The 26,611-nt window shown below is 49.7% G+C and overlaps 1 protein-coding gene across 2 annotated transcripts; it reads right to left on the bottom strand.

The window, feature by feature from the left end:
• Positions 1 to 133: 133 nt before the first annotated feature.
• On the bottom strand, positions 134 to 20,520 carry NEMF (nuclear export mediator factor). 2 transcript variants are annotated; one of them, XM_052696531.1, is made up of 33 exons: positions 20,373 to 20,520; positions 19,943 to 20,011; positions 18,737 to 18,839; positions 17,734 to 17,859; positions 17,501 to 17,649; positions 16,983 to 17,050; positions 15,762 to 15,848; positions 15,334 to 15,410; positions 14,564 to 14,634; positions 14,398 to 14,473; positions 13,315 to 13,377; positions 12,896 to 12,973; positions 12,340 to 12,548; positions 11,416 to 11,601; positions 10,892 to 10,955; positions 10,306 to 10,394; positions 9,584 to 9,687; positions 9,152 to 9,214; positions 8,296 to 8,408; positions 7,625 to 7,682; positions 7,062 to 7,120; positions 6,470 to 6,590; positions 6,114 to 6,378; positions 5,230 to 5,272; positions 5,095 to 5,144; positions 4,496 to 4,643; positions 4,095 to 4,172; positions 3,826 to 4,020; positions 3,206 to 3,238; positions 1,886 to 1,992; positions 1,765 to 1,808; positions 1,603 to 1,682; positions 134 to 450 (listed from the first exon to the last, which is right to left on the bottom strand). In XM_052696531.1, exons 1-33 carry the CDS (start codon positions 20,429 to 20,431, stop codon positions 373 to 375), a joined length of 3,213 nt encoding a protein of 1,070 aa, XP_052552491.1. In that variant the 5' UTR covers positions 20,432 to 20,520; the 3' UTR covers positions 134 to 372. The 2 variants fall into 2 exon arrangements, with proteins under 2 accessions (XP_052552491.1, XP_052552490.1); XM_052696530.1 differs by having other exon boundaries at positions 6,114 to 6,381; positions 20,373 to 20,519.
• Between the last annotated feature and the right edge of the window lie 6,091 nt (positions 20,521 to 26,611).

The raw sequence follows: 26,611 nt of genomic DNA on the forward strand, positions 1-26,611 counted from the left end.
ACCAGGAGCTCCGATCCCCTGCAGGGCAAAGAGGCAGGTTAGGTGGAAGCAGAACATCTCAGGTTGTGCAGGAGGAAATCAGGGCATGCCTCAGCCCAGAGAAAGGTGGGGAAAGCATTAGAGAGCACACAGCTTGACAGCACATCACTGACCAGAGGCCAGCAATTTACTTCCATGTTTGGATGCCATTTATAGCAATGGAGGTGTCAGAGTCCATCTAAATTGTGATGGAGGAACTGGTCCACATCTGCTTGCTGCCAGGGAGGCTGAATGCAGCCGAATGGCAGCAGTGAGGGCAGGGCTGTCTGCCCACCTGCAGGCACCCATCTCGACTGCTCAGCTGCAGTTTGGTGGCGAAACTCAAATACCCCTTCACTTCTTCTTCCTGTTGAGCAGATTCGGTGCAGACACTTTCACTTTACCAGGAATATTTCTTGACAAGTCAGTATCCTGCAAAACATCAGAGATGATAAACTGAACGTACAGAAATGGATTTATAAGCATCTTCCTCCCCAGGCAATGCTTCTGAGTCAGCCAGCAGGAACCAATGTGCCCAGTTCCCCTCAGAGAATGCAGGGCTGACATCAGGCTGCTCCTCCCTCACCACTGCTCATTCAATGCAGTACTTCTGGCTGGTTTTCTGTGCACTGTGTGGGGGTCACTGTGTCAATGATTTCCCCACACCACAGCCAGTGGGAATGGAAACAGCCTCCCAAAACCAGAGGGTTTTATGCAGATGATGCTTTTGTCAGATATTATTCTGATCAAGAGACACAGAACAGAAACCTACAACCCAGCGCTGCTGGTGAAGCTCACGTTCTATGAACTCCTTCCACTCTAAGCAGCAAATCTCCCCCAGCAGTACTGAGGAGCACAGCTGACCTTTCCAAGAAGGCCAATGGCATCCTGGCCTGTATCAGGAATGGTGTGATGAGCAGTGCTAGGGATCATCCTGCCCTGTACTCAGCACTGGTGAGGCCTCACCTCGAGTTCTGTGTTCAGTTTGGGGCACCTCAGTACAGAAAGGACACGGAGGTGCTGGAGCAGGTCCAAAAGAAGGGCAACAAGGCTGTGAAGGGCTGGGAGAATATGGCCTATGAGGAGAGACTGAAGGAACTGGGGCTGTTTGGGCTGGGGAAAAGGAGGCTGAGGGGAGACCTTGCTGCTCTCTTCCAATACCTGAAAGGTGCTTACAGAAAGAGCAGGGCTGGTCTCTTCTCACTGGTGACAGGACGAGGGGAAATGGCCTCAGGTTACACCAGGGGAGGTTTAGGTTGGGTATCAGGACAAACTTCTGTACAGAAAGGGTTGTGAAGCACTGCAATGGGCTCCCAGGGAGGTGGTTGAGTTACCACCCCTGGATGTGCTTAAAAACCATTTGGATGTGGTGCTCAGGGCTGTGATTTAGCAGAGGGCTGTTAGAGTTGGGGCAGGACGGTTAGGATGAGGTTGGACTCGATGATCTTTAAGGTCTTTCCCAACCTGTTAGAATTCTATGATTCTAACACATTCGTTCTGTGAAGTATTTACCCCCACCATGGCAACAGTGGGCCATTTCTCTGCTGCTCTGTGTGAGAGAAACTCTGCCCAGACCCCACTCACCTTAACGCTGCGGAACAGGTCTTTTTCTCTCGCAGAGGCTTCTTTGGACTGCATGAAGTTATGCAAGGCAATCTTTGCAGCTGTAAAAACACAGGAAAGATTTCAAGATTGAAATGTGCTCTGGCTTCCAGCGCTGAGGATTCATCTGCTTTAATAGAGTACCTTTTCCTTTCTTTTGGGTGCCTGGAGTGAGCTTGACTTTGTACCTTTCAGAAAGAAAAGTTTCCATCAGTCCCAGGGCCGAATGCCCCCAAAGCTCCCCCACAGCAAAGCTGCAACTCACTTGTAGTTTGTCATGGCCGTGTAGGGAGCGCAGATGGGCACGGCAAAGAGCAGGATGTCCTCAGCATGTGGCTGGCCTGTCAGTGAGTCCAGCAGGGCTGTGCCATCCTGAAGGGGAAGGAGGCACACTGTGACAGCAGGAGCAGCACCCAACTCAAAACAACCACCCCATGTCATGGGGAAGATGAGTGGTGTTCCCTTCCCACCACCCGCAGGTGCCACGTGACAAACCAAGCTGTGCTCAATTCAGGCTCATCACTCTCCTCACTGGTATTTAATTCCTAACCTATCACTCATGACAGACCAGCCTGGAGAAGAGAAGGCTGCAGGGTGACTTCATTGCAGCCTTTCAGTACTTCAATGGAGCCCATAAACAGGATGGGAGCCAACTTTTTGAAAGGGGAGAGAACAGCAGGGCAAGGGGAAATGGTTTGGAGTTGAGGGAGGGCAGATGGAGGTTGGATGTCAGGGGAAGTTGTGTGCTGTGAGAGTGGTGAGGTGCTGGAACAGCTGCCCAGAGAGGCTGTGATGCCCCGTCCATCCCTGGAGGTGTTGAAGGCCAGGTTGGATGGGGCCCTGGGCAGCCTGGGCTGCTGTGAAATGCGGAGGTTGGTGGCCCTGCATGGCACAGAGGGGTTGGAGCTTCGTGATCCTTGAGCTCCCTTCCAACCTGGGCCATTCTATAATTCCATGATTCTACCATTCCTGAAGTCACACCACTCACAGCAGGACAGACCTCAGTTTTCAGTGACTCCAGTGAGACTCCCAAATGCAGCCACATCTTCCCAGGGTCACCATAAGTTCCCTCCTACCGTTATCCTTTAATTAAAGGTTTTAAGGACCCAGCTAATGACCAGCCTTGGGCAACACCCACAGCCTGTAATTGTATACACAACACCTTGAAGCTTTTTTTTTTTTTCTAAATGTAAATAAGCTTCTCAATCAAACTGCACTGCATCAGCCTGTGTCACCCTCCAGCCCAGAGCCACCTACTACTGAGCAGTGCAAAGACCTCCAAAGACAGGGGCCAACCTTCAATCCAGACAGTTTCCATAAGGGAATGTGCTATGTGATAAACAGTGTAAGAAGAAAGCTGGGTTCAAACAGCCTTGAGCACAGAGGGAGCCCTAAGAGCAGAACCAAACCCTTCTGGAGGGCTCAGCACATGAACTTCCACGCCAGTCCCAACCTGCTGAGGGCCAGGTTTGTGCCCCTGGTGCTGCTGACACAGAGCTGCTGCTACAGCACGGCCCAACAGCCCTGAGGGGGAGTAAACCCTTCTCAGCACATTTAGGAGTTTCAAAGATGAGAACATTTTTACCTCCACTCCAGGCTGATCCTGGTCTTGCTCATCCTGTGAACACAGAAAAGGAGACAGAGCTGAAATGAGCGCATACCTGCTTGCTGATCCCTGAGCCCATGGAGAAAAATCAGTCACGACACAAAAAGCCAAACTCTCATTGCAGAGATAAATTGCTTTAAAGGTAAAAAGAGCATTTTTATGTAGGTGAGGGGAAGGCTGTTCCCTTCAGAACTCCTCATTAGCTTGGCACACACAAACTGGAGGAGAGAGACGGGCTGTGATTCAGAGATACTGATTCACAACGTCAGAGCTGGGGAGCTCTCAGCTGCACTTCAGCTGCACCCAGTGGGAGGTATTGACTAAACCAGATCCTTGGCAGTCTGGTGATGTACTCAAACCTTCCTCCTGGCTGTGCTGAGAACACAGCATGCACACGGATTGCTGCAGGGTCTTCTTGCTGCTCCTGGAAACCAAAGGACTCCTGCAGACAGGGCGTTAGGCGTGCTCATCTCCACAGCACCCCAAAAACCAGCTCAGCCACCCGGGCAGAACCGCACTACACAGCACCAGGAGACCACAGCAGCGAGTGAGAAGGAAGAGATGTGTGGACAGGAGAGAAGAGGCAGCACACTGCTCACCTTCTCATCCTGCTGCTCCTCCAGGGCCGGGTCCTCTGACTCATGCAGCAGGACTCCTCCTGGCAGCATCTCCTTGCCCCCTCCAGCACCGTGATGCACAGCCTTGGATTTCTGCTGTTGCTTCTTCACCGGTTCTTCTTTCGTCTTCCCCTTTTTCCCTTTTTTCCCTTTCTCCTCTTTGTTTGACCCTGCAGACTGGGGTTGCACATAAGGGGCAGTCAGAGCCAGCAACCGCAGCACGGCAGGGAGGCAGAGCTGCTTTCACTCACCCCCAGCAGCTTCATGATGAGCTCCCGATCCTCCTCATCCTGGTCCTTGTACTTCTCCTTCATCTTCTTCATTTTACTCTACAGAAGAAAGCGCACCAACAGCTTTAGGAACAGACTTTTGCAAGGCTTTGCAACCCATACAGAACTAAATGCTGTGCCCACACCCCTTTTAGGTTTTCCAAGCCTCTCTGCAAGCAGTACAGCAGTAACCAAGGGACTGTGCGTTCAGTGAGAGCAGCACCACATGCTCACTGCTCTCAGAGCAGCTCCATCCTCCCCAAACCATCAAGAGCTCCACCAAGAGTCTGAAACTACGGGGCACCACGGACATCCCAGGGAAACCCCAGGTTTCTCCCACGTTTCACGTGGCAATGGCTCAGCTCGTGGGTAAACCTGCTCACCTTCTGTCCCCGTTTGATGGGCTGAGGGGCTGGCACACCCTTAGTGGTGTTGGGAGGGGGGGGACGCTGTGTCTCCGTGTCTTTCTGCCTCTCTTCAGGCGGATCCAAGTTCTCAGAGTCATTCTGCTGCTTCTTTTTCTTCATTTCTCTAAGGAAAACAATCACTTGTCACAACACCTCTTGCTGCCACGAGGGAGGCTGCTGCTCTCCTGCCAGCACTACCACTCTGCTTCCCAGCCACAGGGAGCCTGAGGCACATCCACTGGAAATTAACCCTCCTCAGTAAAACCTCAAACCTATGGGAATGCAAAGAACTCTATTAACTGCTGGAGGTGGAGCCCCCACCTGTGAGTGATCACCTCCCACAGCCTCCCAGCCCCTCAGCTGCTGGCTGGCCGGTGCCATCTCTGACACAGCTGTGTTCACAGGGCTCCTGTCAACCAGTTCAAACCCAGACGGAGGAAGATTTCTAGGTTTCCTGATGACAAAGAATGCACTTATCCCCAGATTCCATTTTCCAATCCCAGCCACTCATTCCTGGAGAAGGAATGAGGAGGAGGAAGGAATTCATCTCACCCCAAACACGGAGATGCTCTCACCTCCTCTCCTTGGCAGACAGGTGTCTTCGCCCCTGGGACTTGCTGTCACTCTAAGAAGTGAAACACAGTTAGAGCACACCATGTCCAGCAGCAGGTGACACTGATTTTTGCCCCACACCTGAACTGGGACCTTACCAAGTTGGGTTCTTCCTCTTTGGGGATGGTTTTCTGCAAGGATCTGCAGGGAGATCAAAATGGAGCCCGTGACTGGATGAAGAGCAACTGCACACACACCCACAGCCCAGATGTAAGCCAGCCTGGTTACATTGCACCTGGCTTTCTACTTCAAAAATTTAGCTTGGGTGAAAAGAGCAGCAATATTGGGATTTGGTTTAGAAAGCAAGAACTCTGCCAGGTTGTCCCAAATACACAAAACAATACAACAAGGGTAGCTTGTACATAACATACACTAAATGAAAACACACTACGTGGACACCCTGATGCTGAGTGCCCATGCACAACAACCCTGACTGGCCATGGTGTTCCCTACAATGGCTGCCTGCTTCCACCCACTCAGTCACTCTGCTTTACAGCCTCTGAGGAGTTCCATTTCCAGAGACATCATGGAGATGAGCTCATCTCACAGCTACACGCAGAGCAGCAGCTCAGCACCAATCACTCAGGTTTTTGGGTCTGAATGGCTCTGCAGAGAAAAGTGGGGCAGCCATCTTCCGAGGAGCAAAATCAGTGTGTGGGTGATTGAGGGATGTTTGGGCCAAAACAGGCACTGACAAATGGGGACCAAAGAGCCAGACAGCCTTCACTGGGGAATGGGCAGCTATTTGTGTACTTCAGGAGGTGGGACAAAGGGAAAGCTCTGCAGGGAAGGGGCAGGGAACGGTACACAGCATGGCAGCACTACCACAGCACAGGGTTACTGCCCTGCACCTGACAGCCTGCATAGCTGAGCATCACAAAGCGACAGCATCTTATCACAGCCCTGGTCCTGGCAGCATTTGAGCAGTATGGAGAACCTCAGGAGGGCCCACAGTGCTGATCAACGCAGCTGCTTTGCTTACCTTTGAGACTGAAGATGCGACAGGTCGATTGTTGTATCCGGGTAATTCACCTCTTCCTCTTTCACTTCACTCTTTGGCTCTGGATGTTCCACTTCAGATCCTCCATCATCCTCTTCAGAGACACCCTCTGGCACAGGAGGTGTGCTTACTCTGTCCTGGTCAAGGTCAGCAACATTCTCGTCGCCATTATTTTCAGATGTGGCTTCCACATCTCCCAGTGCTTCGTGGCACTCTGCCTTGTCCTCTTCGCTGCTGCTATCTCCTCCTTCTGGGGCACACAGGTGAGGAAAGCACAGCTCACATCAGAGATGGCAGTGAGCCCAACAGCTGCCTCTGTCAGCAGTGTTACACTGTACCTAATAGCTCCACTTCTTCTGACACCAGCTCACTGGCACCGCTGGAAACCGTTTCCAGATCCTCATCCTGTACTTTGATCTTCCTTTCTTCTCGGTGTCTCCAAACGCAGCTTTCATCCACCTAACAACAAAGCCCCCATATGTGGCCAGCACCAGCTCCACCACGGCTCTTTACCCTTTTTGGAGAGCACCCCACTCAGCCTTACTCGTTCCCTTTGAACACTTCTTGTCATTCCAAGGGCAGTCAAACTAAATCAGCACAATTTAAACTTATTCTGACAACCCAGCAAGTGCAGCTAGCAAAGAGGCACACACTGCTGCACAAACAGCAGACACACACAGGCCTCCAACAGAGCTAGTGCAAAAATCCAGCAGACAGTCATGTTAACAGTGTGTTTGGTTTACACGAAGACAACAAAAGCCAGGGAGAAATGGAAATGAGAGAGAAGTAATCTTCAGCATGAAGCATTTTATGGGATATGCTCAAACGAGAAAAAAGGTAATTGGGAATATATTGACAACTAGAAAATAAGTTTCCAACAGCTTAACCAAATTACAAAAGGCAGAAAGAGCTGCACAGAAAAAGCAGTACCTTGAACAAGAAGCTAAAGCCCATCATCAGATATGAAGGTGGAAGAAAATTCTTCTTCCCTGAAAAACAAAGACAGAGTCTCATGAAGAGGTTCAACAGCTGTGTTAGATGGAGTGTTTTTTTAAATTCATTTTTGCTACAAGCTTTAGGCTGCCAAAAGTTACCCCTGGGCTCATTGTAGCTTTTGGATGAGGGCAGAACAGGAGAAACCAAAACAGCTCAGCTAACAATCTTCTGTCCAGGGCCCCAGCTAGCAGATGCTGCCTTAGATTTGGTCTGGACTGCTCAGAACAGACAGTGAGAAGTGCAGGCTGTCACAGCAGTGGGGCAGCTCAGGGCACAGCCCTGCCATTGCAGCACAGCACCTGCAGGCAGAATGGATGCCCCCACCCCAGCAGTGCCCAAGTATGGGCTGGATGGGGCCCTGGGCAGCCTGACCTGCTGGGAGAGGCTCTGCCCACAGCAGAGGCTGCAGGAGCTTCAGGGTCCTTTCCAGCCCCAACCTCTTTGTGATTCTGTGAAAACAGTTCATAACATAACTGCACTGCTGCTTTGTGCCTCACCTCGGATCATGAAGCTTCCAGTAGTGAGATATTCTCCTGTAGGTGCAGTTTTAGAAACCTGGAAAAACGTGATGTCAGCATGTCACAGAAGATCAGCGTTGTGTCATAACAGCACCACAACAGCAACGTTCCAGCAAGCCACGTTTTTAACTTCTGGGAATAGCTGTCTGTAAGAACTCCATACCCCAGGGTTTCTCTGTTCTTTGTAGGACATTTCCCTGAAAGTTGCTCCAATTCAGCTGCACACTGCTGGCACTACTTTTAGAAGTGCTGGTGAGGACCTGAGCTAGTCAGGCAATAGGAACACAGAAGACTTTACTGCAATCTCTCTAGGCTTACAGTTGAGTAACTTGCAAAAGCACTCAGACAATGGTTAATACATAAGCTAGAAGCCCAAGTGAAAAAAAGGAAAAAAAAATTAAAAAAAGAAAAAAAAAAAGGCTAGTTCTAAAATTTCTTTTTAATGGAAGTGATGCCCCTTCAGAAGTAAGATGACAGGGACTCTACCATGCCCATGTCATATCAGAGGTTACCCTGCCCAACCCTACCCTGAGTGCAGCACTCAGGGAGAACCTGCAAGGAGAACAGCTCCAGCCCCATCCAGCAGTTCCCAGATAGAGCCACATTCTCCAGATGTTCTAACTGCCAAGGTCACACACAAGTGTCCTCACCTGGTTGTGGGAGACCCACCAAGCACTGGTGACAACACGGGCATCCCAGGCAGCGCTGTAGCACAAGGCCATGGTGCCTGCCTCCGTCAGGGTGCGCGGAGGAATGGGTTCACCTACGACAGGCACACCCAACACATCAGTGAATGCAATACACCCACAACAGATGTCATCCCTCAACATCCACACGCAGCCTAACCCAGTATATGGACTTCCCAGGGCACTGGGCAGTGACAGCATGGGCTGCCTAAGCTGTGAGGCACAAGCAGCATCCGTGGCTGCTCTTCACAGCTCCTCAGCGGAGGCTGAAGCCACACGTGCTACTGCTCCCCCTCCTCAACACAGCTGTGCAAGGCAGCAATAAGTGCACTGCTCACACAGCTAATTTCTGCCACTGGCCACAAACAGGGCAAAGGTTTGCACAACTGATCTCCCACAGGACACGTCCAACTAAACCAACACTTTCATGCTGAGATCAGCACCCTCTGCCAGCACCCAAACTGCTCGTGCCAGCTACAGAAGTCTCGGCAGGTCTCCAATCCCTGCAACCAGCAGCAAAACACTTGCACCAAAACTTCTGCCATCAATTACTGCTTCTCTCAGTGAGCACAGCTCTGCTGTTCCTTCCCAGCAGGAGCTCAAGTGAACAAGCACAAACAGCCAGCCATGGCTGGGAAGCACTTCCAGGTGATGACAATCTGATCTTGGAGGAACTGAAGCCTCTCGTGTCCCAACTGAAACCCCTGCTGGAATTGGGTGCTGCAGTGAGGGGGGAAGGAGCTCGCTGGGCTGGACTTGGACATGCAATGCAATGTCTTGAGGCTTCTACAAGCACCTCAATCAGCTCCACACAAAGCACCTGTTGGATTCTTGATCACACAGCTTGTGGCTCCGTGGAGGTCAGCGTGCACATATATGTCCCCTGGAAAAGAAATAAGTCAGTCATGTATGTGGTAACCACACAGACCACCAGAGCTAAGGCAAAGACTCCTGGTACCAATGGGAAGCAGCTCTCTTGTCTGCAAACAACAGGATGGGAAGAGTCTTTCAGCCCACCCCAGGTGCCCCAGGCAGGATCAGCTCATTTGTTCCTGACAGGAGTCCACCCAACCCACTCTTACTGCAGGGTGCAGCCTCCCACAGCACTCAGCAGACAACACACACGCAGCCCTCAGGACTCACCATCACCAAAAGCCCTTTTGCCAAAGTCTCAGCCTAACAACAGAGCAGTCAGAGCTCCCTGCGTCATCCAGAAACAAAGAAACTGATAATATTCCCCTTGCTTACTCACCTGGTTTAAGATACCGCTTCACAATCAGCTCATTCTGCTGCTGATCTCTTCCAGCAATAACGAGGTAATTCTCAGAGCTAATGAACCACAGGAACTTCTCAAACCTGCCAGATCACACCAAAGCACTGCGTGAAAAACACCTGGAACTCACAGGATGGTACAGAGATGCTTTGTGTGCTAAAGTCAGGGAATGTTCATCTCAGTGTCTGTGATGTACAAAATAGCTTCATATCCTTCCATGTGCCTGGGGCACGCAGACAAGGCATGATACAAATACAGCATCACTGCCAACAGTATTTTGAGATTAAAAAGTACTGCTACCAAAAAGCCCAGCAGCCTCCTATTTGTTTGTAATGCTTTAGTTATCAAACTACACAAACCTCTGCTCATTTGTTAAAAGCTACTGCCACTATCTACCTCACAGACACTGAGCTGCCAGAAAGTAACAGAGGAGTTCTCTAAGCCCACCTCCTAGCTGTGCTGAGAGCAAAAACTCAGCTCAACTACAATCCATATCCATGGAGAAGAACCTTCCCAGGCAAAGGCACTACCAGGATCAGGTCAGAAGCTCAAACGAGCAACTGCAAGGAGGCTGAGTGCAAATTGCAATGCTCAGAATTCATACTCAGCTCCACTGCTAAGCTCCTGAAGTCAGACTGACACAAACGTTTCAGATTTGTGCACGTCCCCAATGCATCACATAATAACAAAACTGTACTTGCCAATAGACCTTTCTTGCTTTCTGAATGGTGGTAACTGTCTGAACTTCCTTCAGTGTCTGCTTCGTCTTCTTCTCAGCTGATTTAAATGCCTAGTTAGACAAAAAAGCATGATCCCAATCTGCCAGCACAGGAATCACAGCACTGCTAAATGGACAGCAGGAAAAACAACAGGCAATTTCTCTGAACTTTTTTGAGAGTGCAGGCTCTGCAATCTGCTAATAGCAAGTCCACATTCCCTTCGTGCACAGAACAAGACTAAGGCTCAAAACATCACAGCTGTCTGACCTGCACAGTGGTCCTGCTTATCAGTTGGTTGAGCATAAGGATTCCCACTGACTTCCCACTGCTGCCTTTGTAATTACAGCTCTGCCAGCACCTCCAGGCACTCACAGTGCTGACCAAACAGCACAGCAGGCACCTGCTCTCCTTTATTCAGTCACTTTGAGAGCTTCACAACAATACAATCCTGGTTTGTTGTCCTCAGCTTTCAGGTCTCATCAGAACTACCTCAACTAAGGCAGGCTTGTCCATGTATCAGTGACAGGGATTCAGCTTTCAAATACCTTCTAAAAACAAAGACAAATACCTTTTCTGCAGCTTCTACTGTCTTCTGTGTTTTCTTAGCTGCGTGTCTCTTGTGATCATAGTACCTGCAAAAGACAAGTTTGTTACTGCTTGAAATCCCTGTGTTTTTAGAGTTCATTTCTCATCATTCCTTACATTTGTTGTAAACATGCTATTTGGAGACAGTACTCTTCAGCCCAGATCTTTGGATCTCCTTATACGAGGAAAGCAGCCAAACAAAGTGACTTCCTTCTCAGACTGACAGAGTGCCTGCACTGCTGTGTGACAAGAAGCAGCCACGTTCTGCCCCTGCCCAGAACTGTACTCAAAGTCACATGAATGCCACAGCTGGAGAATATCTGCTGTGCAACTGTGAGGCACTGGTTTTTGAGCAGGAAAACGCACAGCCTGCACCTCGTGGCCATGTACCCACTGCAATGCCTGATGTTTCTTTTCAGAAAGGTGCAGACAGAGCCCTTCCTGTGCATCATCCCTAACAACTGCAAGACACAGGAACCTGGACTAACAAAGCACACTGAACCTTACTTTTTGGCATTGGCGTATGCAGACAAACTGAGATCAACATCAACTAATGACGGTTTGTTCTTCTGAGGTTTCTTCAACTGCTTGTTTTTATTTTTTTTCTTTTTGCCCTTGGGCTCTTCTGTTTCTTCTTTCTCTAAGTCAGCATCCTCCCCCTCCTCTTCCTCTTCAGATAACACATATGGGTTCCTAAAAAGCATGATATCACGTGATTAAGAAAACTGTTTCTTTGTTAATCTCACTGCAATTGCATCCTTACTTCAAGCAGGTATGCTGAGCAAACATTAGCTGGGATTTGTGTCTGCTCCTCATTGCTACCTTCAATCCACCTCAGCACAGCTGTGCTATGTCTGCATAGCACAAGAGTCTCACTTCTTTTTCTCTCTCTTATTTTTTTAAAAGCACCACGATACAGCATTCAAACCTGTGTAACAACATTCCCAGTAGCATTTCATTACCAGAACTTCTAACAGAAGTGCTGACCAAAGCTTGCAGCTCACAGCAGCTGCATTGCTGAACCATCAGCCTGTCATAGGACTGCTTTTAGCACTGAAAGGAGCGGGGTCTCACAGGAATTTTAGACCAAAGTAATTAGCAAAACGTGCACAGCTAACTGCTGGCTAACACAAGGGGGGTTTGGACCTCTACTGCTTTATGACACCTTCCAATGACTTAGAATACAATCAGACAGATGCACCAGAACAACAGACTGACCAGATCAACAATAATTACAGTAACTAAATTATTATTACTTTTGAAAGCAAAATAGAAGGCATACATCTTTGCTCACAAAGCCATGTTCTCTTCACACAGCTTGCAAATAAAACACAACAGCTTCAGTAACAATTTACCAGCTAAAAAGACACTTACCTCCCGAGCAGCTCACGCCGTGCAGCCTCTTGGTATGGATGACCTGAATGCACTCACCTCAACAGCATTGTGATGTGATTTGTCTGCAGCTTTAATTCTTTGATTGCATTTGCAACGGGGTCTCCCTGTGCCTGAGCCTCCTTAACAATTGCTCCAATCTCTGTCCAGTCTATCTGGTTGGCCAAGGCGCTTCGCACCACCTGGATGGCTCGGTTGACCATCTCCAAGTTCATCTCTATCAGTTCTCCTTTTATCTTATCGACTTCCTGAAGGCAAAAACAGAGATTGACACCCATTGAAGCTAAACACACACTGGGCGATGTTTTTAAGTTAGCAGAAGTAATTAATGCTGAGACAAAACTCATGAATGGCACAGAAGCAATCACACTGGGCAATGGTCAACCTGGCCCTTGCAAGCAGAGCTGCACAAATAAATTTTGGCAAGGGAAGTACAAAGCATTTGTATGAGAGCAGAGGCCCACTGTGCAGGCCTACCCTCCCTGGTGGGTTACAGGACAACAGCAGGGCTCACTTGGGGCCTAATGCTGACCACAGCAATCATGACCAGCAGGTACAATTCTGTGTCTTCCTAGGTGCAAAATTCCAGTCTTACTTGAGCTTGCTGAAGAGCTTCCAGTCTTTGCTCATGATCTCTACGGACATTTTCAAGTTTCTTCAATGCTTGTTTTTCCTTTCATACAAGATTAACATGGAAAAAAAAAAAGAAATATATATATGTAAATGACATCATCTAATCACTGTAAGATACTCAATACAGCACCCCAGAAAAGAAAAATACAACAGCATAAGAGAAGCTAAGATAACAAAATACTGTTGCTAACATGATTACTTGCACTGCACAACTAACTACTACATCACCTAGTCTGAAATCCATTCTCCACCAACTCAGCATCTCCACAGCACAAATAAGTAAGCAACACCTCCCCCACCTCCAACTACAGAATCAGAATGTCCCAAAGCACTCGAAGCTCAGAGAGCCACCTCAGGTGCTCCATCTCCATGACAGCATACCTGCTGCAATGCTTTCAGGTCAATTTTCTGTCCTTCAAGCTTGGAGTAGAACTCATCTGCTGCCTGCAAGAGAAAATCAGTTTGAAGGATCTCCAAGTTGCATTATGCTATACCAGCAACAAGCAGGCAGGGAAGGTTGGGCACCACAGAGGTGACTGCAGAGATCTAAAAGAGGAGATAAGCTCAAACAAGGTTCAGTAACTTTCTCCATTTTACCTTTGCAGATGAGTTCAGCAAGGCCATCAAGGTATGTCTTGCTACAAGCTGTGGGCTGTGCATGACAGTAACTAGCTGGCCAAAGCGGGGCCTGCATTTTTTATTACAATATCATGAAATTGAACCTGCTGTTTCACAGTGTGCTCTGCAGATTGTGACTGCAATTATTGACCTATGTGCCCTGAATTCCTGCTCCTTCAGTAAGTCATTTAAAAAACAACAACAAAACTATAGGAAGCCTAGAAGCTATGGCTAAGGACTGCTCCTGGTGGGCTGCTCCAGTTTCCAGATAACTGTGGTTAAAACAAAAGGCAGGATGCTTTCAGACCATCAGTGCTGTGAAGAAGATGACAGAAACTCAGGCAGCAGGGCAGGAAAGAGAATGGAGAACTCTAACAATCAAGGTCAGGGACCTGTTAATGATTCCACAGAACGTTAACGAGTCAAGGACCAGGAGGGACTGCACACAAGGACATGGCAAATTGGGCATCTCAGGCTTCCAAAGTAGTCACTGTGATGGTGGAAATGATTGTTTGTCTCCAGCAGTAACTCAGGATCTGAACTTCTAACACTAACAACATGTTTGACCAGGACTGGTGACAGCCAACAGCCCTGCAGGTTCAGAACACTCCATTGTTTCACCTATGGGGCCTATCAACTGAGTCAGCAAAGGCAGCCCTGCCCAACAGTAGCCTAAAGCCCTATTTTACTTAGCCTTTTCTGTGCAAACATTCATCCACTCAATTCATCAGCTCTTCCAAGGCCTCTGTTTTCATTAGCAACACCTGCACTATTTTTTTTTTAACGGTTCTTCTTAGCATCAGTCAATTAAAGCACTTAAGTACAGCATCAGCAAAAGCACTGTACCTTATTGAATGAGTCAAATTCCAAGTAGGGACATTTTGAATGTTGAGAAAACAAGAAAGGATGAAATTCCTCATATCTGTAAAATACACATTTGATATTATCACCTGAAAACTAATGTCAGTCATGCAGATTAGTAGAAAAGGAAATAAATACTTCAGATATTTACGTGTAGATATCTTCTGCTGGTTTATCTGGTTCCAGGCTTGGCTTTTTCTCCTTCTTCTGGATAATATAACCCTGAAGGAGTGCAGAAATACGTCTATCAGCACTGGCCTTTGAAAGAATCTCCTTATCTTGGGAAGGCAGTAAGATTCAGGTGCTAACTTACCATGCAGCCCAAGACAGTAATGCACTCTGTCAGGGAGACTTAGAATGGCCTGGGTTGCACAGGAGCTCAGTGCTCATCCAGCTCCAAGCCCTGCTGTGTGCAGGTCGCCAACCAGCAGCCCAGGCTGCCCAGAGCCACATCCAGCCTGGCCTTGAATGCCTGCAGGGATGGGGCATCCACAGCCTCCTTGGGCAACCTGTGCCAGTGCCTCACCACCCTCTGGGCTCCTTTGGAGCACAAAGTCCTGACTGCTTGCTGCTCTCCATTCCAACTTACCCCACTAACAATGGTGAGGTCACCTTACAGACCTCAGAACTGCCCTACAGCTCCCCACACAAATCAGGGTTGACACGCAGAAGAGCACCACATGCTGTGACAGCACAAGTGCATTCTACATAATCTGCTTGTGAATTATTTAACTGATGTGCAGGAAGGTAGCAAAGTGCAAGGAAGTACTTTTTGTTCCCCCTAGCTGGAGCCCAAGGTTCCAGAATAGAACCTGGAGCTGATACTGCCAGGAACAGACATGTGCTGAGCAATACTTCCTACCAGTTCAGTTCTGCAATCCTTGCATAACTGATAGCCACAGTGCCCAGCTCAGACCTTACCTTTCCATTGAAATCCTCAGTGAGTGTCATATATTCTTCTGCTTTTTCTAAAGCACTGAGTACTTTTTCAATATTTTCTGAAGAGAGAAAGGGGAAGAGAGGAATATTTTAAAACATCTACAAAAGAAAGATGTTTTTATCCAAATACAGCACAACAGCAGATCAACAAAGGACCCAGACAACTGCTCCTCCAATTAAGTTCCAGCTATGACACGGCCCTGCCATAGGAGTCCTATGTTCTATTTCCAGTGTATTCACAATCCTAGAGTTTAAAGTGGACCAGGTTGGTCCCAATGTAGAACATTACAGCACATAATGTGATCAGAACTGTAGGCTTAAGGAATGCTCATCCCTTTGAAAAAAATCTTACATAGCAATGTGTAGACATAGAAATGTGTACAACCCCTAAGGCATTATTTCCTACGTACCTTTACTTTCCATATGTTGATCTATTTTGACATAACCAGAAAATCCAGCTTCTATAAGGCAATGCTCAATGAGAGTGGCTCCATAAGCTATTTAAAAAATGAAATACAAAGATAACCACCTCCTGAAAACATTCTCAATGAAATCTGCATTCACATTAAGATCAGCACAGAAAGCATTTCCATAAGCCTTGACCAGGATATGCAGTCAATCCCCAGACTGCAGAAAGTGAGGCACTGTGCTCCCAAATTCAGAAGGCAGAATCTATGGTGAACAGCTGAGCAGGACTCCTGCAGCTGCCCTCAGAAATGCTGGCTGATTGTGCAGAACTGACAGGGCTCTGATGAGATTTTAGCAAATTAGGGATGCTTGGGATCACTTGGAAGTGTGAAGTCTAGGACTGAGTGATGCTAAATGGTTCCAAAAGAGACTGGGTAAACAGGTGGAAGAAGAGTGCAAGCTAAGACATTAAATGCAAAGGTGCTCAATGATCAGGGTGGGAAGCCTGTAAAGCTTGGCTACTGGGACTGAGACACTGCTCTGCTAAAGTATCAGTGCTTCTGCTATGGGAGGAAAGTAATTAGGAGCAGGTTGTTTCTTTAGAAGGAAAGCGGGCTGGAGAAAGAAAGGAACAACGGTGGTGAAAAAGGGAAACGAGAAATGGGAAAAGTAACACTTAGGTCTGCAAATCGTGTGATTTAAGCTGTTCAAGGTGCCTGCCAAGCACCCTGCATTTATCAACAGTGCCAAACAGGGAGAATAAACCAAATCTGTTGTTCTGACCACACCAAAAAAGTTAAATCTGCTTCTGCAGTCAGAAGAACTGGGGCGTGGGGTGCTTCACCTCTCTTTACAGAGAGCACCCACACAGACAGGCCGAGCCTCCTGGTTTTATACCAGTGCTCAACCCAGGACAGGCATCACCCAGCTGCTCCTCAACAACATCCCTGCCCTGACTGCACACTTCCATCTCCTGCTGGGGAGAGCCAACAGAACCGTCCCCAGATCCTCCAAACTGAAGCAGCACTGCAAGGCTCACTGTGCAGTCAACTTTAAATACGTTTTCTTTTAAAATCTATTCCATTTTCAAAAGCTTGGTTTGTGTTATTATTTCTCTAACATACATAAAAGCAGACTGCCAAAAAAAACCAAAAAACTTAAAAAGACTGTGCAGAATCACCTATTGCCCTCGTTTCTCTTCCTTATGAAACAGCACTACTTACGAAGATGTGGGTTAAGAACCCTCTTCAGCTGTTCCCCTTTGGGTGCATTTGATATTATCTCAGTTAACCTACAGAAGATAAAAGAGTTGCCGTTTGAAAGAACAACAGATTTTCAGGTCACATTGTATTGCCTAGAAGCAACAACACATTTTCAGTATGAAAAGGGCAAAGTAGCCTGCAGTACATGAAGACTAGCCCCAGATACAGCACTTTTAAAGAACATTAGAGTTCAGAGTGTCATTAAGTTCAAGTAGGCCTATTTTTCAAGCCTGCCAGGTCCCTTTGGACAGCATTCCTTCCTTCTGTTGTATTAGCTGCACCACTCAGCTTGGTGCCATCGACAAACTCGTTGAGGGTGCGCTGGATCCCATTTTCCAGGTCACTGAACAAGATGGCAAAGAGCCTCAGCCCAAAGAAGGACCCCTGGGGGCCACCACCCATCAGCAGCCTCCATCTGGACACAGAGCCATAAGTAATTTGGGTTTATTCCCACACATACATCATTAAAAAGCAATTACCTTTCCAAGGAGGGCAGCGGGGTGGCTGCTTTTGCACTGTCAACTGGGTATCGTTCCCGAACTGCAAATCTGACATCATCTGCTTCATCCGTGCGAAACCTCAGAATGTTTAAAATGAGATATTCGTGGTCTGTCAGGACTATGTTACCCTGCAAGCACACCACAGCGGGCCCTTAGCAAAGGCTGTGCTCAAGTGTTCACTTCCAGAGCACCACTGGCAGCTCTGCACTCACCCTGTCGTACAGCTCGATGATCAGGTGATAGGCAGCTTCATTGCTTCCAAACTGGAAGTCCACAATTCTGTCTATTCCCAGCTGTCTCACGCTGACCAGTCTTCTGGTCTTCAGGTGCTTACGGCACTGCCAACAGCAGAGAGAACAGCTGTGACAAGATGCAGACACATCTGCTTGTGACATTTTACATCAACACGCATTTGCTTTTTTGTTTTAGCTGTCAACCCCTCCAACAACACTGGCTGCTTCTTAATACAAATACTACAAAAGGAATATTATAAAAATTATGTTGCTGGGCTCAGTAATATAAACATAATAATGCTTTGATATTTACAGGCAACACGATTGTCACCATCAAAAGATTTTTTCTATTTCAACAGCTATTTGTTGTGCTGGCTCGCTCAAAGCAAGGTCATCTGTCACTTCAGCAAGAGTGGCTAATTAAAGTTCAGAGGGTGTGTATTACAAAGAGAACCAAGATTAATCCTGCATCCACACAGGACATGCAAAGCCACCGCAGTCTTTGCAGAGCCCTCTCAGTGAGGCCACATCCAGGGGCAGCAGGCTGTGCAGATCTGTGTGAGCTGCATCCCCACAGATCTGCCTACAAGAATGCAACCAGCAGCTTGCAGCAAGACCTGAACCCTCCAAGTCTGAACAGACCAAACAGAAAGACCTTATTAACACAGCATTAATACATTTGGACAATCCAGCTGGAACGACAAGGGTCTCACTGGAGTAAAATTCAGAACAGTCTGGGTGGCTCACAAAATGTTTAGCACATTAATACCAGCATTCACAAATCTACACCTTCAATGTTTCTGGCACTGAGCATCAGCAAAATGATCTGAACTCCGAATTTGCTCTTCCCATGTCCTCAGTCACCTGCCTGACCAGGATCTAATAGCTAAACCCTTCAGAGTTTTCTTGTCCCCAATCAGAACGTTAATGCTGTTTTCTTTAATCAGCATTCTTTTCAAAATGAAAGCACCAGTTCATTTACCTTCATTGCAAAGCCGGATGGCATCATGTTTTTTGGCCACTCAAACTCCGTGGTGTGAATCCGTATGCCAGATTCGAGCAGCAGTGTGGCCTTGCAGTCTGGTCTGTTAACAAAACAAAGACTCAATTTGGCATGTGAGCAGCCACCTCTGACTACACAGCAGCCTACAATGGAATGAGATGCAACTACCATAACCAGCAGCGCATCATCTACAGGAAACAGTGGACAAAACCAAGGAACACCAGCAAACAGTGCTCCAACCAGGCTGACAGCAAAAGGATGCCCATGCTTTAAATCTATAGATAACAGACCAAGCAAAATGAATGCTTTTGGAGTTAACTCTCCCACTCAACTGGAGGCAGGCAGGTGCCACAGGCTGAAGTGGAGGACATGATGCACCCTACTCACTGCCTGGGCACTGGTGTCACTCATAGAACTGCCACTCTCCATTCCTGCCACTTCTCTCTCCCTTCCTCACACACAAAAACATGGCAAAATCAGGAGTTTTCTTCTCAGAAACAGTGGTGCTGCAGTGGCACAGCTGCCCAGGGAGGTAGGGGAGTCACTGCCTCTGGAGGTGTTCCAAACAGTGAAGATATGGCACTAAGGGACGTGGTTTAGTGGGTATGGTGGGGTGGGCTGGCAGCTGGACTTGAAGATGTTAGAGGTCCTTACAAACCTCAGTAATTCTACAAAAAAGAAACATCCATATCCACATGCTCTTATGGCAGCTCCTCTACTTTTCTGGACATTTTCTGCTGCATTTTAAAAAACTGAGACAGGGGAGGTTTGGGTTGGATACGAGGAGGAAGTTTTTCAGCCAGAGGGTGGTGAGGCACTGGCACAGGTTGCCCAAGGAGGCTGTGGATGCCCCATCCCTGCAGGCATTCAAGGCCAGGATGGATGTGGCTCTGGGCAGCCTGGGCTGCTGGTTGGCGACCTGCACACAGCAGGGCTTGGAGCTGGATGAGCACTGTGCTCCTTTGCAACCCAGGCCATGCTGTGATTCTATGATGTGATTCTATTAACTTTTCCTCTTCTCACACCTGTACCACAGGCTATCTCGCAAGAATTTCCAGAATAACAACCGCTGCATTTTATCAGGGAACAACAGAATTCCAATGAAACCTTCTCAGAAAAGCCAAACACAGTTCATACATGCAACAAACGCAGCAACAATGTAATGAAACATAAAGATATCCTTACTTTTGGAGGCGAATAAGGTACGTCTTATTGTCCACATCATAAACATTGTTCACTCTCATTCCCAGTAAGCTGCCAAAAACAAAACACGTACTTTGGAGAACACAATACATACAAGGGTCAGGAAAAAAAAAAAAAAGAAAAAAGCAGGATAACTGAGATATACACAAGTGTGAGCGGTGATAAATCACCACAGAGGTTACTGACTGCGGCCCCCAGCGCCACGGCACGGCCTGAGGGACGGCGGGGCTCTCCCCACGATCAAACAGGAGAGCTGAGCGGGCAGCAGGGGGGACAGGAGCGGCAGCCGTGACGGCGGGCAGGAGGCAGAGCAACGCCGGTGTGAAGGGGCACGGAGGAGGCCGCTAGCACGGGGGCAGAGCGGAGCCGCCTCACACGGCCCCGGTTGCACACCGCGGGCAGCAGGCGGTACCTCAGGCGCAGCTCGGCCACCAGCGCGCGGATGTCGATGGTGCTGAATCGCGACTTCATGCTGCCGGTGCCGCTGTTGATGCCGGTGCCGCTGCCGGCGTCACCGTCCACCCCTCACGGCCGCCCTCGCGCATGCGCTAACGCCCTCTACGGGTGCCACTCGGTGCCAATTCCCGTCGCGGGGACGAAACGCGCGCTCCGCTCCGCGCGCACGCACCGTGCCGTGCGCAAGGGGGGACTCCGGAGGGCGTGTGGGCAAAAGGGTTTCGTGGTGCGGGCAAAAGGAACCCGCGTCTCTCTGTGTTGCCCAGGCTACGCTGCAGTGGCTATTCACAGGCGCGATCCCGCTACTGACCGGCACGGGAGTTTTGACCTGCTCCGTTTCCGACCTGGGCCGGTTCACCCCTCCTTAGGCAACCTGGTGTGCCTCGGCTCCCCGGGGCTCACCATATTGATGCCGGCCTTAGCGCGGACGCCCGCTCGGCATAGCGCACTGCAGCCCAGAACTCCTGGGCTCAAGCGATCCGGCGGGCTCAGCCTCCCGAGTAGCTGGGATTACAGGCGTGCGCCACCGCGCCCGGCAGCGGCTCCACCGCAACGCCGCCACCCGATGCCGGCTGTGCGTCCGGAGCGGGCGGAGCCTCCGCTTCTCTCCGCAGGGCTTTGCTATGGAGCTGCGCGCTATAGCGGTGCAGCACCGCTCTTAGGAACAATAAATGTTGTTCCTAATATCCAGTCTGAATTTTCCACGCGGCAGCCTGAGGCCACGACCTCTCATCCTGTCACTGTTACCTGCGGAGCTGGGAGGGTCCAGAGGAGCCACAAAGATGAGCAGGGGGCTGCAGCACCTCCACTACAAAGACAGGCTGAGGCAGCTGGGCTTGTTCAGCATGGAGAAAAGAAGGCTGCGGGGTGAGCTCAGTGCAGCCTGCAGTGCCTAAAGGGAGCCTGCAGACAGGAGGGGAGTCAGCTCTTGGAAAGGGGAGATGGCAGCAGGACAAGGGGAAATGGTTTGGAGTTGAGGGAGGGCAGATGGAGGTTGGATGTCAGGGGAAGTTGTGTGCTGTGAGAGTGGTGAGGTGCTGGAACAGCTGCCCAGAGAGGCTGTGATGCCCCGTCCATCCCTGGAGGTGTTGAAGGCCAGGTTGGATGGGGCCCTGGGCAGCCTGGGCTGCTGTGAAATGGGGAGGTTGGTGGCCCTGCCTGTGGCGGGGGGTTGGAGCTTCATAATCCTTGAGGTCCCTTCCAACCCGGGCCAGTCTGTGATTCTGTGATTATCTGGGAAACGAGGCTGACTCCCACCTCAGCACCACCTCCTTTGAACAGTAGACAGCAATGAAGTCTCCATTCAGGCTCCTCAAAAATTATCAAACCACAGAGAGCAAGCCATGGAATGTATTTTGAGACTGAAGCTGTTCCAGCTAAGAGACGAGTCTGGCCCCATCTCTTGATCACCTTCCCTTCAAACATGCATAGTTCAGATCCCCAGTGCCTTCTCTTCTCCAGGCTGAACAAGCCCAGCCCCCTCAGCTTCCCTCAGAGAAGGAGGAGAGGCTGAGCAGCCAGGGTTGGGCTGGGTGCTTCTCACAGGTTCCTGCCTTGATTCTATGATTACTTGATTCTATGATAGGAGAGCTGCTCCAGCCCCTTCCTTATTTCAAGAGCATCTCAGCTTGGGCCTCTGCTGAGGAGGTGGATGGTCCCTGAGCTGCTCCAGGGAGGCCAGCCTCCTCCTGGGCACCTGCAGCTCCTCAGCTTGAGCCCTGGTTGCTTCTCATACAACCAGTTGGGGTTTGGCTGCCAGTGCCTATCTGGGTTCTAGAGAAGGATCAGGGGCATCTCCTTGGCTGGGAAATTTCTTTTAATGAGTGCTTCTCTCTCCCCTATTAGAGAAACATAATTTTTCCCCTTTTCCTCCCTCTTCCCCTCAAGAAAGGCCCCTGTGCATCGTGCCCCCTGCAGCTCACACCACACATGCACAGTTCCCAATCACACAGCAAAAGGAAGCTGGGTCCCGCTCTCTTGCCCAGGCTGTGCTGCAGGGACTGTTCACAGGCGCGATCCCGCTACTGATCAGCACAGGAGTTTTGACCTGCTCCGTTTCCGACCTGGGCCGGTTCACCCCTCCTTAGGCGACCTGGTGCCCCCTGGCTCCCCGGAGGACACCATATCGATGCTGATCTTAGCCTGGACGCCCGCTCGGCACAGCTCTCTGCAGCCCAGAACCCCCGGGCTCAAGCTGTCCGCCAGCCTCAGCCTCCCCGACGCTTGGATTACAGGCACAAGCCACCGTGCCCGGCTGTTTTTCAGCCTTTGGCAGATTCCTCGACATCTGCCTTGTATGGGCTCTGCCTGGCCACACAGTGGCAGTGGGGATCTGAGAGACAGTCCTTCTGCTGCCCGTGTTTAAAAATGGATGGACGGATACACAGGAAAGGCATTTCTGAGCACAAGTAGATTTAAGCAGCTGACAAAACCCAGAGTTCTCACTTTTAGCCTGGAGAGACACGCTATGATGCTCTGCTTTCATTTTAACCCCAAAGAGGCACGATGTCTCCGGAAGCTCCATCTCTGAGACAGCTCAGCTCTTCATTTACTGAAGAGAGCATAAGAGATGTCTCACTCTTTGCTTTCTCTTACAAAGAAAGGCATCTTGATTCACCAGAGGTGAAGAGAGAGGAGCTCAGAGCTGAGGACACAAAGTAGTTGTGACAGCAAACAAGAAGTGGAGGAGGCTAATGAGATGATCCTGGGAACTTTGGCTCCATCTGGAGCAGGCTGAACCTGACTGCTGGAGGGATGTTTGCTAAAGTGCACGTCTGGGAAAATCTGCTGCCTGGGATTTCCCATGTTCGTAGTTAAATTTACTGGGATCTCAAAGGTTTGGCAGATCCTGCACTATGACCCCTCACTGCTGCGAGAAACCACAACACACACAACTTAAGCACGCACAAATGAGCAAGGCTGTGGCCACGTCTGCAGGAGACGCTTTTGTTTTCTCTCAGTATCGACTCTTTTGTGCTCACTCCCTGGGACGGACGGTGCTGCAGCTGCCAAGCGCAGGGTCGCGGGGAAAGCAGCCAAAAGAGGTTGGGTCCCGCTCTCTTGCCCAGGCTGTGCTGCAGGGACTGTTCACAGGCGCGATCCCGCTACTGACCAGCACGGGAGCTTTGACCTGCTCCGTTTCCGACCTGGGCCGGTTCACCCCTCCTTAGGCGACCTGGTACCTCCCGGTTCCCCGGGGGACACCATATCGGTGCCGGCCTTAGCCTGGACGCCCGCTCGGCACAGCTCTCTGCAGCCCAGAACCCCCGGGCTCAAGCTGTCCGCCAGCCTCAGCCTCCCGGACGCTTGGATTACAGGCACAAGCCACCGTGCCCGGCTGGCTGCAGCTCACACTGTCTCTGCTCTCCAACACTCAGAGATTAGCCTCACCATAGCAGCAGGATGCATTCGTGCTTTAGCAGCACATGGGAGAGGAAGAGCACAGTCTGCAAAGCGTAGCTTTTCAAGTAAAGATTCAGTGCAATACTTCGTTTTGGAATGGCCAAACTAAGCTTTGTAGGACAAAAATAGTGTGTTGTCCTTCCTTATGGTGTCCAGGGAGAGCTCCTGATGTTTGTATTGAGGTACTGGAAAGAGAGGTACTAAGCGGCAACCTACTTGTTGCATGAAGACTGGGGGCTGCAATGAGATGTTCTGATTCCCAGAGGACATGATATTAACAAAAATGTAATGCAAAAAAAGCAGGAGCTTCTTTCCTTTATCTGTTCACAACTGCAATAGAGAGCTGTGTAGAAACAACCTCACAGAACACCTGAGATCTGCACCATGTATTTGCACCTCAGAGGGCTGTCCAAGCTGTCTCGCTCCATGCTCCAGTTATCTGCTTAAGGAAGAGCTGTCAGTGACAGCTGGAGTTTTGGCTAATGGTATTAATTAATGACTACAGGGTCATGGGTGTGAGGAGATGGAGGCTTTATGTCCACAAAAGGACAGGAAAGGCCAGCAATTTGCACAGAGATACAACTCAGGTTGCTGCTCCTGGCAGAGCCTGGCATCCCCCCAGCACCTCCTCCTGCCAGTAGCACTGCTCTGTTTGGCCAAAAATGCACACTTTTCACTGCAAATGCAGGCTTTTCATCGCACTTAAAAACTATCACCAGTGGATTGAGATACCAGGGGGGTGAAGCTATCTGTTTTGCTTGACAAAATGTGGTAGGAACAAGCTTGGCAGGCTGAGGAGGGCTGAAACATGGCTGAGACGGATTCGAAGTCCTGCAGCATCCCCCTGATGTGTCCCCTGCCTTCAAACATTACCTGTTATGAAGAATGTGGCTGCTCACAGATGGGAAAACTCAGCTGCTCCACGGAGCCACATGTTGGGAACCAGAGGCCTTCAGAAGGAGGGCTAAAACACACAGCTTCTGCAAAGCCAAAGTACCCAGAGCTCCTTGGAATCACCATACTGCTTCCATGCTTAGCAAGATACTGACATGGCTGAGATCATCCTGGTGTCAGCAATGGCCTGGTCCAAAACCAGCTCACAGGTCTCCAGAGGACAGAAGCCGCTGCCCAGCCCAGGCCTGGAGGTTCCCTGCATGTACAGAAAGGTGGAAGACATCCAAGGAGACCAGGACGGGGCTTTCTGATTAGAAAAGCAGAACTCCCAGCAATTCTCCAGGGTCCTCACTACACACACAGCACACACGGGCTAACAAATCTGCTGCAACCACAGCACTCAGCTCCCACCCTGAGTCCCACCCTTGCACTGTTCCATAAAACCTCACAGGAAGAAGCTGAGGACGTGTTCAGTGCTGCACTACTGATAACATTTGCATCACAGGCTGAAGCTTCGGCTTCCTGGCCAAGCCCTGCTGTGGCTGCACAAATGCAGATGTTGCAGAATGGCAGGAAATACTGCTGAGATGTCCTGGGGCCACCTCTGTCACTCTCCAACTACAGCTGTCCATGGAAAGCACTACTTTGACCTGTCCCCCCTCCAAGATGGCACATGGCCTGCTGTGTCCTATCTCTTGGCGATAAGAAAACCGAGATAAAGCTGTGATAACAAGGATATTACTCGTTTTCACAGCAGAGTTTTGCTATACAGACACTAAGGGCAAAGTATTAATGCACTGGCCTTCCTTGGAAGGCCACGGGGTTCTCTGAAGGATCATAGAATCCTAGAATGGCCTGGGTTGCACAGGAGCACAAGGCTGATCCAGCTCCAACCCCCTGCTGTGTGCAGGTCGCCAACCAGCAGCCCAGGCTGCCCAGAGCCACATCCAGCCTGGCGTTGAATGCCTGCAGGGATGGGGCATCCACAGCCTCCTTGGGCAGCCTGTGCCAGTGGTGAGGCACTGGAACTCCTCCAGTTCCACTGCCTCATCACCCTCTGGGTGAAAAGCTTCCTCCTGTTCCCCTCTCATGGTGTCAAAAAACTAAGCAAGATAAGCAACAGCATATGAAAATGGAGCTGGCCTGATAACCCACATTGATTGGGAGGGTAAATTATATTCAAGTGATAAAAAGAAAGGGGGCATTGACCCATTTCCTTGAAGTCTGCTTATTGGTTATAACACAAAGCCAAAATGTATCATTTTCTTCCGCCGTATTCTCGTGACAGCACTGGGATCACGGGTGGAGGACAGAACAAGCAGACACAGGCTTACACCACCATGAAAGACACAGCAGCAGATGTCAGTAGCTGTGCAGCTGGTGAGGGAAGCAATAAGGAGCAGACAGCCCTGCGGCCCGGCCCAGGCCCAGCCACCAGAAGGCCCTGCAGGCATCTGCAGATATCCTTTTCCCCAAGCTTGAGCCTCTAATCACTTTATAACTCTAATTACTTCATGCTCTCAAGGCTGGAAATCCACGCTGGCAGCTCAGCAGGACACACTGTGCACTGAAACATTTACCTTGCACAGGAACGCGTCAGGCTCTCCCAAGGACACAAGCAAGCTTTGAATTCTTAAGCAGGTCCCTGAAACCCAACCCCTTGGAGGAGGGCAGCTTTTCAGGTAACTTGGAACACCTTCAGGTATTGTAAAGGCTTTTGTTTGGTGTTTGACCTTGAGAATCAACCAGCAACACAATAAACAGAGCTTTATTGGGCACTCCTACAGGTGTGGGTTTGTAGGCTGTCTGCAGGGTGAGCACCCAACTACACCCGTCTCCCCCTGACCGACGCAGTGCTACGTCGCCAAAGGCCTTTCCACACCACGGCCACCTCAGATG

This window comes from Tympanuchus pallidicinctus, unplaced genomic scaffold (assembly GCF_026119805.1).
Source record: "Tympanuchus pallidicinctus isolate F22 unplaced genomic scaffold, pur_lepc_1.0 scaffold3, whole genome shotgun sequence".
Classification (NCBI taxonomy): Eukaryota; Metazoa; Chordata; class Aves; order Galliformes; family Phasianidae; genus Tympanuchus; species Tympanuchus pallidicinctus.

What these genes read in the sequence shown, in the direction of transcription:
- NEMF (XM_052696530.1), bottom strand. Translation starts at nt 20,431, where the DNA reads ATGAAGTCGCGATTCAGCACCATCGACATCCGCGCGCTGGTGGCCGAG. An exon ending in GCATACGCCAATGCCAAAAA is followed by an intron (nt 10,956 to 11,415) that starts GTAAGGTTCAGT and finishes TGTCTTTTGCAG; the next exon opens with GTACTATGATCACAAGAGAC. An exon ending in GGTGGGTCTCCCACAACCAG is followed by an intron (nt 7,683 to 8,295) that starts GTGAGGACACTT and finishes ACGTTTTTCCAG; the next exon opens with GTTTCTAAAACTGCACCTAC.